The 13,974-nt window shown below is 53.7% G+C and overlaps 1 protein-coding gene across 2 annotated transcripts; it reads right to left on the reverse strand.

Moving 5' to 3' along the window:
- Positions 1 to 523: 523 nt before the first annotated feature.
- Positions 524 to 10,623, reverse strand: E2F1 (E2F transcription factor 1). Of its 2 annotated transcripts, XM_060615789.3 has the most exons (8): positions 10,238 to 10,623; positions 4,853 to 4,943; positions 4,257 to 4,476; positions 3,279 to 3,431; positions 2,283 to 2,397; positions 1,966 to 2,188; positions 1,650 to 1,835; positions 524 to 1,176 (listed from the first exon to the last, which is right to left on the reverse strand). In XM_060615789.3, the coding sequence occupies exons 1-8, from the start codon at positions 10,496 to 10,498 to the stop codon at positions 1,058 to 1,060; spliced, it is 1,368 nt and encodes a 455-aa protein (XP_060471772.1). In that variant the 5' UTR covers positions 10,499 to 10,623; the 3' UTR covers positions 524 to 1,057. The 2 variants fall into 2 exon arrangements, with proteins under 2 accessions (XP_060471772.1, XP_060471783.1); XM_060615800.3 differs by having other exon boundaries at positions 1,066 to 1,835.
- Positions 10,624 to 13,974: the final 3,351 nt, after the last annotated feature.

A 13,974-nucleotide genomic window follows, 5' to 3' on the forward strand; every position in this document is an offset into this window, starting at 1 on the left:
GCCCTGGGGCCTTTGACCACAATGCCCTGTCTGCTAAGTGGGTTCTTATTTTCCTCCTCAGGTTAACTATCCTACAGCTCTCAGCTCAAGCATCACTTCTTCCAGGAAACCCTCTGATTTTCCCATTTGTGTAAGTCTCTTCCAACAGATCCCAAGAGTCCCATGAGGGCAGGGAATGTGTCCCCAGAACCTGAAAGAACCTGACACATAATCAGCCTGTTGTAATTATTTGTTCCATATTTATAAATGCCCAGAAACATCTGGAAGGAACACAGCAATCAGAGTGGCCTCTCTGGGACTGGGAAAGGGATGGGGGTTCACTTACCACTTCACTGGATCAGTTTTTAAGTTAGGACAAAAATGGTGATGAAGTCTACCTTTCTTGTGGCTGGGAGGCTCAAATGAAATGAAACCAAGCAGGGGCAGGGAGTGGGGAAGTAGACAAGGGGTGTTTTCCCAGCAGCCTTTACCTCTCCCTCTCTCAGATTTGCTCCCAGAACACAGTCCCAAAACCCAGCCCAAACACCATCAAAATATTTATTAAAACCAAAGCAAGAGGGAACAGAGCAGTTAGGAAGGCAAATCAAAGTGCAGATTGGAGGGTGGGGCAGAGCAAGAAGTGGGGTAGAGGGGGCACTTCAAATGCCACAGGAGGGGCCCCTGTGGTCTGGGCTAGGAGCAGCCCTTCACCCACCCCTCCTGCCCACCCTGTCAGTGAAGGTCCCCCACTCACCTCTCCCATCTCACATCCATCCTGGGGGGCAGATGGGGTCCTGCAGTGACCCCCTGGGAAGGGACCACCCCCTCAATCCACCCATGGCTGTCAGTCAGTCAGTCTGTCTCCCTCCCTCAATATCCCAATAAATAAACCGCTCAGGCCTCAGCTCCTTCGGAGTGGGGCAAATTACAGCTTAGGGACCCCCGCCCTCGCTCAGGAGTATAGGGAGTTGGGGCATCAGTCCCACATCCTTCCTACCCTTAGCTGGTGCCCCAGGCTTGCCAAAGAGGCCTTGATAAATAAATAACGCTCCATTAAAGCTTCGATCAGAAAAACCTTTTAAGACGACAGAAGTGCTCTCGCTGTCCTGCAAACAAGCAGGCCAAGGCCTCTCCACCTGGCCTGGTCAGCACGCAGGATTCTGGGGGCAGGTGGCCACCCTGGGCCTCGTGGGGCCCCTGGAGCAAGGAGACCAAAAGTGCAGTTAGAGCCCCCACCACGCGCACACATGGACTCATGCACACACACGTGGACACACTGGGGCGTGTTTTCAGTGCACGCACAGATGTGTTCACCTTCATTCCCCGGTACATGCACACACACATGCTCACACACCACTCACCCCGTGTACACACATGTTGGGTGCTGGGTGCATGCACATACACACCACAAACAGAATCCTTCCCTTCCTGGCTTGCTCAGCCTCCTGGCCATAGCCAGACTCCAGAGCTAGAAGCTTCCGGAGATAGGGGAGATAGGGTATAAATTAAACATTTCCAATCGGGCTGGGGGGACGGCCAGGGGCAGGGGGCTCCAGGGCTGCAGAGACAGGGTGGGATCTCAGGAGGCCCTGGTCCCCCGAAGCCCCGTCAGAAATCCAAGGGGGTAAGGTCCCCAAAGTCACAGTCGAAGAGGTCTTTGATGCCCTCACCCTCCTCAAGGCCAAAGTGGTAGTCGAGGGCCTCGTGGGGAGGGGACAGGCTGATGAACTCCTCAGGGAGGAGGCCGGAGAAGTCCTCCCGCACATGCTCCAGGAGCGAGTCGGCCGCCACCAGCGGGGACAGGCGGTCCTCGTCCACAGGGGCCCGCAGGCCACCCATCCGGGAAAGCAGAGGTTCTGGGGAGATGGGGGAGCATCACAGGCCGGGGACGGCCCGCGGGGAGGGCAGAGGGGGCTGTCACGCCTGCCCACCCAGCTGGGAGAGGAGCCCAGACCCACCCCACCCAGCCACCCACCCTTCACCCACCTTGCTCCAGGCTGAGCAGGGACTGGCTGGGATCCGCAGCAGGGGATGAGGAGGGAGATGATGGTGGTGGCACTGTGGTGGCAGGGTCAACTGCCCTGTCCTCCTCCCCAGAAGCTGTCCCCTGGGATGAGGTCTTCCCAGGGCTGATCCCGCCTGCACTCTCCTCAGGGCACAGGAAAACGTCAATGGGGCCTTGTTTGCTCTTAAGGGAGATCTGAAAGGTCTGGGTGGAGGCAGCAGGCAGGGTATATTGAAGCTCAGCTGACCACCAGCCCACCCCAGCCTGTCCTGGTCAGGTCTGGAGTCCCGAGTCTCACCTCTGAGGAGTCTATGGCTTGGAGCTGGGTCTCTGGAGGAGCCTTAATCACCATAACCATCTGCTCTGCGGGGTCTGCGATGCTACGAAGGTCCTGGCAGGTCACGTAGGCCAGGGTTGGTGGAGTCAAGGACCACGTGATCTTTGACCTCTGGGGCCACCCACCCAGAGGATTCATAAGAGCCCACACCTACCTAGTCTCTCTTGTCCTCTCCATCCCCCACCCCAGGGCCTGGCACATAGTTGGTGCTTGGGCCTATCTCACACCTTGAGCCCCAATTTCCACATGTGTACAGTGAGAGCATTCTACCCATCTAATCCCAAAGTAATGATGGTTGCCTGCAATAATTTCATGTAAGTTACATAAGACAACTCCAGGCCTGGTGCTGAGAATTCATTCTGACCCATGATCTTGGTGTCAATTGGTGGCTGTCTCCAAAACTTTTAAACATAATTTGGGTATTTACTAACAAAACAAAACAAAACAAAACAAAACAAAACAAACCCCTTATTTTAGAATAAAGTTTCTAGGGGAGCCTGGCTGGCTCAGTCAGTGGAGCCAACTCTTAGTCTTGGGGTTGTGAGTTCAAGCCCCATGTTGGATGCAGAGACTACTTAAAAATAAAATCTTAAAAATAAGTTACTATTTTTCTAGATGAAAGACAAACAAGAACTTAGATCTCTAGCTATGAAGCTATGGCCATGTACTGAATCACTGCCAAATAAATGTTTACTATTGCTTGTACTAAGTTTTCTTGTTTTAATCTGTGCAATTTCAGAATTGATTACTTTCCCCTTTTACAGATGAAGCTGAGGCTCAGAGAGGTTAAGTAACTTGTCCAGCATAACAAGTAAATGCTGAGCCCAGAACTTGCATCCAAAGCGAGAGCCCTCTCCTGAATCCAGGGCCCAGGGTAACCTCACAGTCCCACTTGGATGGGATGCCCACCCGCCAGTCCTGTCCTCCATGGGGGCCATCCCAAAGATCCAAGGATATCGCTGACTGTCAGAGTCCTCAGAAAGCAGCCGCAGCTGGGCGGTACAGATATGGATGAGGTGGTCCAGCTGCCGCTCACTCTCCTGCAGTTGCCGGAGGTCCTGGGTCAGTCCTTCAAGCCGCCCACCGATCCCCACTGCTGCATGGCTGCCTCTGCAGGAGGCAAAGAGAGGGCTTGTAGCTCCTGGCCCAGGAGCCCGGACCCTCAGCACCCAGTCTGTTGCTGCCTGTTCTGTGAGATCTAAGTGAGCCCTTGTCCCTTTCTGGGTCTGGCTTCTCGCTGGGAAGCAGCAGAGGGCTGAACTGGGCTCCAAGTCAGACTGGCAGGGGTCTAAAGTTGGGCCTGAATGTCTGTAAACACCAACATATCCCTCACAGGGGGCAGGATAAGTAAATGATGGTGCAGGCATGCTGTGGAATACTATAAAGCTGTATAAAAGGATGAGAATGCATCAGATGTACAGGCGTGGAAGCACTTCCAAGACGTAGTCAAGTAAAAAGAAAAAAAATGATGCAGAATGGAATCATCTGCTAAAAACTGAAAAGGCAGATGTGTCAATGAGAGAGGACTAGGATGGCCGGGGGGGAGAGGAGAGGAGAAAAACAAAACAAGAATTAACAAGAACAAAACAGATGTGTTAGACAATCCCATTGATGGCAACAGAGGGCAGAAGAGTGATCACCTAACGGTGTGAGGGGTGGGCAACAACTGGGAAGCGGCACAGGGAACTTTCTGTGGTGCTGGGTGTGTTCTTTATCCTGATCTGGATGGTGGCTCCCCAGGCAAAGAAATACATGAAGGTGCATTAAGCTGCATATGTGAGATCTGTGTACCTTCCTCTACTCCCTAAGCCCCAGTTTCCCCAGCTATATGACAAGGATGCGGGCAGCCACAGTGGGTATTGCTCTCAGCTCCTCCAGGCTGGTCCAGCCCTGTGCCTCAGTCTCTGCCTGCCCTCCTATTTGGCTGGTACCTACAGCCACTGGATGTGATTCTTGGACTTCTTGGCAATGAGCTGGATGCCCTCGAGGACATTGGTGATGTCATAGATGCGCCGTTTCTGCACCTTCAGCACCTCAGCCGCCCAGTTCAGATCAACAACACCATCAGCTGAGCGGCTCAGCAGCTCCAGGAAGCGTTTGGTGGTCAGATTCAGCGATGTCTCATAGCGTGACTTCTCCCCTGGGGATTTCACACCTGGGGGTCCAGGCGAGGTGGCTCCCTCAGCACCCCCCCACCCCAGGCAGGCCAGCCTTCCTGGCAATGCAGGGCAGAGGGATAGGGGTGGGAGGGATAGATGGCTCCTTCCCCTTGGCAAAGCTGACGGGGAGGCCCTGGGGCTGCCGCCTGCCAACCACATGGCATTCCTTTTCTGGCTGGGGAACTCCCCACCCCCCAGGGTTTGGAAAGCCATGCCGGGCAGCCACTCCAGCTGCCCCTCGGGGCCTCCAGAGGCCTGGCTCAGGTCCAGGCCTGACAGACCAGAGCTCACTTTGCAAGCATATTTGTCTGTCCACACCCCCAACTTGGGCCGGGTCAAGGGGGCCTGCCCCAGCCCAAGTTCTGTGGGTACCTTTTCCTGGGTGGCGGCCTCTGCCCCGAGCTGGCCCGCTGCTCTCGGCCAGGTACTGATGGTCAGTTTCCAGGTCCAACCTCCGTTTTACCTGTGGTAGAAACAATGGGATGATGCCCAATAACCAGAAGTGAGGCCACAATAGACCTAATTTAGGGCTTGGTGCTCCTGGGCCACCCCTGCCCCACTTTCTCTACCAGGACATCTAAGTGTGTGAGGGATCCCAGGGGACACAATCCTACCACACAGGACAGATCACTCAAGTGGAGGGCAGAAGACCCGAGTTCAAGTTCTAGCTCCACCACTACCTCCCTGGGGGCCTGTGGTGGTTTAAAAATATGTCTGCAAATTTATGTATGTATGTATGTATGTATGTATGTATGTATGTATTTATTTATTTAGAGCGCGCGCGCGCACGCACACGAGGGAGCACGCATGCACACACACATGCACAAGTAGGGGAGGGGCAGAGACAGAGAATCCCAAACAGGCTCCACACTGTCAGAGCAGAGCCCGAAGCGGGGCTCAATCCCACGCACAGTGAGATCATTACCTGAGCAAAAGTCAAGTTGCTTAACCAACTGAGCCACCCGGGCACCCCTGTCTGCATATTTCTTGGTACTCTTCCTTTCGAAAGACAGGGCCTAATTCTCCTTCCCTTACATATAGTTCTGATCTGGTATCTTGCTTCTAATGAGCAGCGTGATGGAAGTGGTGACCAGTCACTTCTCAGACTGGGTCCGAGATGCACTGGAGCTTCCTCTTTGTTCTCTGAATTGGACCATTCACTCTGGGGACCGCTGCTGCCATGTCACACAGACCCAGGGGGACAAGGAACTGAGGCTTCCTGCAGTAGCACCACCGGTGAGCCTGGGAACAGGTCCTCCAACCCTCGTCATGCCTTCTGATGATTGCAACCTGGCTGGACATTTGGGCTGCAACCTCAGAAGAGATCTCCTCTGAATTCCTGCCCCACCAAAACTGTGTGATAATAAATGCTTAGTTCTTTTTTTTTTAATTAAGCTTTTAATTTCAATTCTAGTATAGCTCACATACAGTATCGTATTAGTTGTTTGTTGTTTTATGCCATTAGGATATAGGTCCCTTGGGCGAGTTGCCTCCTCTCTCTGGTTTTTGTTTGAACATGGCGGCAGCTGGTGCTCACACATGCTCTGCATGTTCGGTCCGTCTTGTGGGACTAGCAGCACAATAATGGCCCCGTTTTACAGATAACGTAACTGAAGCTCAGAGAGGCCCAACGTCATACTGCCCGGAAGCGGCTGAGCCAGGATCTCCGCCCAGAACACCCCACGGGTTAGTCACCCACACTGGAGGATGGAGTCTCACAGGCCTCTCAGGTGCAGCCTGACCCAAACCAGCCATACCCTTCCTTCACGCATAACCCCAGCTAGAACCTTCGGCAGCCATGCCCTCATCACATGTAGTTGCCAAGAAAGCCCATCACCACAGCCACTATCTCCTCCCATGTGGACCACTCAGCCATCTCCCCACCTCCACCTGTCCCTCTCTACCCTAGTGTCCTCCTCTGCCACTTCTCCACCTGCACTTCTGCTGAGACAGGTCTCTAAGCCTTAGCCCATACTGGTTCCTTCCCAGGAGTGCCCTCACCTCCCTCCCTCCCTCTCTTCACACCAATTCCTTCCACCTCCGGGGGCAGGCACCTTCCCCATCACTTTCTGATCCTGCAATAGACCGGGTCCCTTCGCCCACTGAAGTGCCTCATACCTGATCTTTCCCCACATTATCTCTCAATACAAATTTCTGCAGATGTGTTTGTCTCACCTGGAGGGCAGGGCCCCCTCGGAGGCAGGCACTGGGCCTAAATAATCACTGGATGCAGTGCCTGGCATCAACTACTGTTTATTATATGAACCTCCACACAGACCCTCCCTCTGACTGCACATTCACAGGTTCCCTCAGGTGTCCCAGGGACAGAAGTACTCACACGTGCTGAGTGCCTCTTGTGTAATGGGTACTGCTAAATCATTGCTTTGCCTGCATTCGGTCATCAAAGCTTCTGCCTGGACCTTGCAAGCAGAGGCCATGATGACTTCCACTGCCCGAGGAAACTGTACCTCGGAAAGGTTGCACAGACAGTGACAGGCAGGGCCAGGATGTGAGTCCTAACAGGCTGGCACTGAGCCCACGTTCCTATCTACCATGAGTCCTGCCTCCCTAGAGCCTAGTCCAGAACCTAGCCCCGAAAAGCCAACCAGAATGTACCTCCTCTCCAGCCTTGCCCCTGGCGCCTGAACCTAGCATGCTCCTGCCAACGGCACCCCTCCCCTCCTCTTCTCCCTGTTCTGCAGGCCCCTGCCCACCCTGAAGACAGGTCAATGCCACACCCTAAACCAAGGCCTCAAGCAAATGTCAATTTCTACCACTGCTCTCTAAAGATCTTAGCACAGGGGCCTGGGAAGGCAGAGGTGAAGAAACACAGAACACTGGCAAAAAAAAAAAAAAAGGAAATCTGTACAGCTCAAATACCCATCCGTGGAAGGGGAGGCACAAAAAGTATGGCTCTTTCAGCCCCTAGAATACCACCCAGCTGTCCAGGACTGAGGCAGGGTGACACAGAATCCTCTCGAAGACATAATGACAAGAAAAACGTTAGAGGGCAATGCATTTGTATGATCCCTTTTTGGACTAAAAAGCTCACGAAACATTTTTCTCCAGTTTCTAAATATCTAAAATATTTTTTAGAATCCATTCTAGGAGCCAGCTCTGTATGGTGTGTGGGTGGGGGACAATCATGGGGGACTGTTACCATATCTGTAAGGTGTGGATGATCCACTGTTTGAACACAGAAATAAAGGAAAAACTACAATTTTTGAAATTTAAGAAAAAGAAAGCTGTCACAACCACCTTAAAAAAAAAAAAGAAGCTTAGGAAAAGAAAACAGAAGGAAAAATGGATGGGGCTGGCATTCTGCCCCCTTCAACTTTTTAGTCTAACTCTTTTTCTGTAGTAAATGTGTATTTTCTTTAAATGTTTATTTTAAGAAAGTGAGCACGCACACGCGTGGAGTAACGCATGGGGGAGGATCAGAGGGAGCAAATCCCAAGCAGGCTCCAAGCTCAGTGCAGAGCCTGACGTGGGGCTCAATCTCACCCCAGAGATCAGGACCTAAATAGAAATTAATTTCGAGTTGGAGGCTCAACCGACAGCCTCCCAGGCACCCCAGTAAATGTGCATTATATTTAATTTGTTTTTTAATAGCCATGACAGGATAGAGGTGGACAGGAAGGGCCCAGAGGAATGGCTGAATTGCAGAGAGACTTGTACACTAGAGATGCTCAATGAATGCTCACTGATGCGGAAGCTGAACCTGTAGCTTGTTTCAAAGACTGTCCCAAACAAATGCCAGTGCAGAGGGTCAGTGGAGGCCACAGCTCATATGGCCAGTGGCTACCCAGAGGTACAGGAGTTGGGAGGTATTGGAGGGCAAAAGCTGGGCCCATGTTTCTGGGCTTTAGCTCCAGGATGGTGCCAGCCCTCGCCCCTACCATCCACTGACAGGAAGTGGCTACTAGCACTTAAGTCCTGTTGAGGGCAGAGGTTTTTAGTTGCTTGTGTCTGGTACCTCTTGGGTGTTCACTAACCCAACAACAGCTGAATGAATGGAATGCTCAGGCTCACAGAGGCTGCCTCTGACACCACTGGGGGTGGGGTGGAGGACATTTCCTCAGCCGAGTCTCCGGCAGTCCCTCTGAGCGCGGAGCTCAGCTTCTACAGCCCCAGGCCTGCTAAGTACTTCTCAGTCAGCTAAATGCAGTTTTCATGTCCAGGACCCAAGCTGGCACCGGCAGAGACAGGTCACCGGGATATAGGTGACCCACCCCTGGTAGAATCCTCCTCCTTTCTTTCACCCATTAGCATCTCCAGGAGGCAAGGCATCTCGGTGGTTAATTGGTTAACCGCTCAGGAAGTCTGGACTGGCCCCACCATTTCACTAAGCTGAATGACCTACCATCTCTGGGTCTCAGCTTCTCTATCTGTAAAAGGGGATGGTTGTTGAGAATTAATTGGGTGAAGTGCTTGGCACAGAGCCTGACACACAAAACAGTCTCAAAACAATGGTGGCTCCTATTGTTATTATTATTAGCATCTTGGTGATTCCGGAAGGAAGGCAGAACTGGGCGTGAGGCCAAGGGAGTTAGGGGAGACTTGCTGGGATGCCTCAGGGACCAGCTGCCACCCAGGCCCCCATAAGCAGTTGGACAGCTTCCACCTCCTTGCCCTGGGCTCTGCCTCACCCCTCCCACTTGTTCCAAGCCCCCTGCTGAGACCCCATCCTGCCAGGCTGGCCTGGCCCCTGCTTGCCTCCCAAGCCCCACCTTCGCCCACAGGCTCTGCCAGTCCAACTGGTCTCCACACCCTGTCCTGAAGCCCACGGGTCCAAGCTCTGGGCCTCTACTCCCTTCTTCCCTGTAATTCAGCCACCTCTTCTGCGCCCCCCCAGTCTTGAGCCTCTTGCTGCTCCAGCAGCACTTTATCAAAGCATCTCCCTGGGATGTTTCCTCTCTCCTGGCACTGGGGGCTTCCACTCCAGCTCCCTGAGGCCCAGCCCACCCAGTACTTCCCTGGGGGCCTAGGGGTCTGCCTGTCTCATTAATGAGGTTCCATGGCAACCAGGGCCTGTGAGGGTGGAGGGTGGCAGATGGAAGGACAGGCAGAGAGAGGGGATCAGCAGCTGGCCCAACCACCCCGCCCCTGCAGAGAAGGCCTCCCAGCCAGGAGGCCTGTCCCCAGAGGCCCAGGCCTGCACCTGGCAGTGGAGCATCTAGGCAGGAAGGAGGGTCTCCTCAAGGACTCTTCAAAAGTTTGGCTCCAGGACACCCCCCCTTCACCTCCCCAAGGCGCCGTGGCCACTACCCCGCCACGAGTTCTGGTCTGAAGCCAGCAGGCCGCAGTTCAAATCCCTGACCCGCCACTTGCAGCCGTAGGACCGGGGGCAAGTCACTTCCCCTCTCTGGGCCTCAATTCAAGATGGGCACAGTGACAACACTGAGCTCACAGCATGGTTGCGAGTTTTAGCCGGCTCCAAGTCTGCCAGAGACCTGGCATACAGGCAGCGCCAGCTGAATACACGTGGGCCATTATTATCACTGAGTCTGACCCTCGAACGGCTCTGGGAAGCCGAGGCCCAGAGCACAGAAGCAAACGGGGACTGGCCCGAGGTCACCCCGCACCCCGGGGCGGGGCCCGGAGGCCCAACCCAGGCTCGGCCCCGCCCAGCCCGAGAGCCTCGGCCCACCCCCCTCCCCCGCCCCCGTTGCCTCCTGGCCAAAAACCGCGCCCCGCCCGGGTCAGCACGGGGGTCCAGACGCGCACTCGGCCCAGTATCCCTTGTGTTGTCCGTACCGGCGGGCGGCCGAGTGCAGGGCGCGGCGCGCTGGGTGTGGGCCGGGGCGCCTGCGGCGTGGCGAAGAGCAGCAGGTCGGGGTCGCGGGGGCCGGCAGCGGGCGCGGCGGGACCGGCGGGGGCCGGCGGGGCGCTGGCGTCCTGCGCCGTGGAGATGATGACGATCTGCGAGGAGTCGAGCAGCCGCAGCGCGCCGGCCCCGAGCAGGGCCTCCAGCGCCGGCGCGCATGGGCCGCCTGCGGGGGCCCCGGCCACGGCCATGGCGCTCACGGCCCGCGCGGCCCGGGTGGCAGGCGGCGGCGGCGGCGCGGGCCCATGGCTGCAGGCCGCGGCGAGGGCTCGATCCCGCTCCGCCCCCGGCCGCCGCTGCCTGCAAAGTCCCGGCCACTTTTACGCGCCAAATCCTTTTTGCCGCGAAAGAGCCACGAGCCGCGGAGCGCTCCCATCATTGGCTGTCTGGACTGTGACGTGGGCGACGGCGACAGTACCCGTTGGCTGCAGCGCACCGGACCGGCGGCGGTGGGCGGGACGGGGCGTCGGCGCGAGGAGGCGCGGCCAATCGCGGAACCGGGCGCGCGCAGGCTTTGTCGGGGCGGTGCCAGGAGGTTTCGCACTCCCCGCCCCCAGCGGGGACTGTCCCTACCCCAGGCGTGGTGGCCAGGTTCCCGCCCCGACTCATCGCATCCTGCTGATCCCTGTGTGTGGAGACCTTTAGGACAGAGGGTCCGTTCTGCACTTCTCACCATACGCAGACCTCACGTGACCCCCAGATTCCTCCACCTGTAGCCCCAACAAGCTCGGTCTAGATAACTAGGTGCTGCTGTTCCGCGTTTCTAGCTTCTCAAGCCCATCTCCAAAGTCCCAGCTGCTGCTCCCATCCTCAACTTGCCCCACCTATATATTTACTTTCATATCCTGCACCTGCCTTGTCCTTGTCAGCTTGAGCAGAAGGGGGCTGCTAGAAAATGGGGAGGGACATCTGGCCCAACACAGCTTGGGGCTTTCCTATAAGCCCCCTTTTAGCTGGAATCTTCAATAGCCAATGCACAGCTTCTCCTTGAACTCATTCATTCACTCCTGTATTCAACAAACGTTTTGAGAGTCTGCTTTGTGCCTCATTCCTAGTTCAGACTTTGAACAGCTCAGTCTAGTGAAAAGAGGAGGAGAGGAACAGAGGTAACAAATGTTTACAACATGATGAGGAATTTCCACCATTAACTCCATGTTAGATCTCACAAAGGGAGGAAGTGAGGGTGCTGAGCATGAAAATGCATTTAATCCTGAGGCCCTGTGACCTCTCCATCAGCCATTTCTCTTTGCTCAGGTCAGCTGATTTGACCAATATTGTCCTCTTCTCTGTGCCAGGCCTTGTGCCAGCTCTGAGGGCAGAGATCTGAGACTTGATCGTTTCTGTGAACTTGCCTGCCATCTGGTGGGGATGACCCACAGGGAAAAAAAAAACAAAAAACCCGAAACAAGTAATACACAAACAAGGATCAAATCCTGAGGCCCAGAATAAACATGACTTCCTCCAGAGAGCCCTCCAGAGTCTTAGTTATTCACTGCCGCCATTGCCCAATGCTGCCTCTGTTCCAGCACTCACCACACACTCAATTTCTCCATCTGCCTCTCCTACCAAGACAGGGAGCTCCATTAGGGCCTCCTCCCAACACTGGTCGGCCCGGAGCAGATGCTGAGAAAGGTTAGGAAAGAAACAGCCTGATGCCTGAAGCTACCCAGCATACAACAAGGAGGCCCTGACTCTCCAGGAGTAGTCCTTAGGCACCAGGCTTCAGAATTACCTGGGCACTTGTTACCTTTGGGCCCACCCCAGCCTTGCCAATTTAGAGTCTCTTAAGTGCCCAGGAACCTACATTTTCACAAGCACTACCCTACCCACCCCACCCTCAATTCCAGGTGATTTTTATGCAGGTTCACGTTTGAGAACAAATAGTATACCTGTATAACCAAAATGTGTGGTGCAGCCTCAAGTTATAGCCCCTTGAGGACAATTCTCAGCTCCAGTTTCCTCATCTGTAAAATGGGCACTTTACCTTGGCCTCTCCCAGGCTTGCCATGAGGATAAGAAGCATAAGGGAGCTGAACGTGTTTTATAAACTATGAGGTGGTTTAGGTAAGCAGGAGGAGTTTCCTAAGCAGTTTTTGAAATTGCTCATTGTAAATCTTAGATTGTGTCAGCATTGGAAGGGACCATAGAGACTGCACAAGCCTCTTGCTGTAGAGATGGGAAAACTGAGGCCCATTCGGGAGTAGAGACCTGTGATGCCAGCCAGTGATAGAATCTGGCCTATGCTGGATTGCCAGCCATGGGATCATCCTGTTCCTTCTCCCCAGATAAGCCACCATTATTAGAATGGTAGGTCTCATTTGAAATAACCAAGCCAGACTCTGACAGAGGGTAAGAGAAATCAGCAACAGTCCCATTCCAGATGGGAGTTTCTTTTCTCCATATCTTCCCAAAGAGTCTCAATAACAGCAACATTCTCTTTGTAAAGTCCTCTCATACCCAATAGTCACTCAACAAACAGTTATTGAGCACTTGTCATACACCAAGCACTGTACTGGTTGCTGGAGAAGGAAGACAGATGTTGTTATTGCCCCATTTCATGATGGACAAGCTGAGGCCCAAAGGGCATGAGCTTACCTAGCAGATGAAAGGCTATTATTCATGCTTGGTGAGGTCAAAGCTAGAAGTTTACCAAAGCCCTGCTCTCCCCAAAGTATTCAAGTACCCAACCTCCCAGGTAGAATCAGGTGCCCTTCTTCCCACAATCCCTCCTGTCCTGCTGCAGCAGAAAGGAGGGAAGACCAGAATTCCCAGTGTGAATTCAAGGAAGAGATAAGGTCCTTCTGTATCTATTAATACCCACTTGAAAGCAGCAAAGGCCTGAAAGATGGGCCCCTTGGCCTCAAGCCTGGGAGATACTGATAAGGCTGTTCTCAACATCAACAGTTCTCTTCTGGCTGGTAGGCTTCCAAAAAATCCACAATTACTGGGCAGCCACTTCCAGTGATGATATCCTTTCAACCAATAATCCCCTAAGTGAAGCTTATTTATCCACATGGTGCAGGAAGAAGGAGGCTCAGGGAGGGCCACTCGCAGCTCAAGGTCAGGGAGCAGAAATGAGATGAGAACTTAGCCTGTTCCACGGCAAAACCCTAGGGCCCGCACTTTATACCTCAAGACCCCCTATAAATACCCCACGAGCCAGGCTCAGGTCTGTCAAGATTATAATGTGAAGTTTCCAAAAGGTATCATGATGGATAGTGGCCTAACTTAGTAGGCGCTCACCCCCATCATCACATCTCTACCAACATCTAACTCTAAAAGAGTCCAAAGGTGTGGAAGCTCCTGGGCCCATGATCCTCAGTGTGGAGACATCTTTCCTTTGAGTTTTTCCAAGAGGCAGGATTGTGCAGAAGTGACAGCATGAACTTCTAAATCAAGTGGATATAAATGGGAACATTGGTCTGTGTGACCCTGGACAAGTCAATTCACTTCCACAGATATTTATTGAGCAACTGTATCAGACATTCAATCTACAAGATATTTATTGAGCAGTTCTGTCAGACATCATGCTTAGGTGCTGGGGAGACAGCTGGAAGCAAAACTGACCCATCTCTCATACCTGGAGCTCACAGTCCAGTGGGAGAGTCAGAATTATTTACATGAACGTGTACAATATGCTCATTAAGAAGTTTGACAAACACCACAA

The sequence above is a fragment of the Panthera onca genome, chromosome A3, assembly GCF_046562875.1.
Source record: "Panthera onca isolate mPanOnc1 chromosome A3, mPanOnc1 haplotype 2, whole genome shotgun sequence".
Classification (NCBI taxonomy): domain Eukaryota; kingdom Metazoa; phylum Chordata; class Mammalia; order Carnivora; family Felidae; genus Panthera; species Panthera onca.

Coding starts and splice junctions, on each gene's coding strand:
- E2F1 (XM_060615789.3), bottom strand. CDS start 10,498: ATGGCCGTGGCCGGGGCCCCCGCAGGCGGCCCATGCGCGCCGGCGCTG. Junction 4,944..10,237: donor CTGCACTCGGCCGCCCGCCG/GTACGGACAACA, acceptor TTTCTACCACAG/GTAAAACGGAGGTTGGACCT. Junction 3,432..4,256: donor AAGAATCACATCCAGTGGCT/GTAGGTACCAGC, acceptor TGCCTCCTGCAG/AGGCAGCCATGCAGCAGTGG.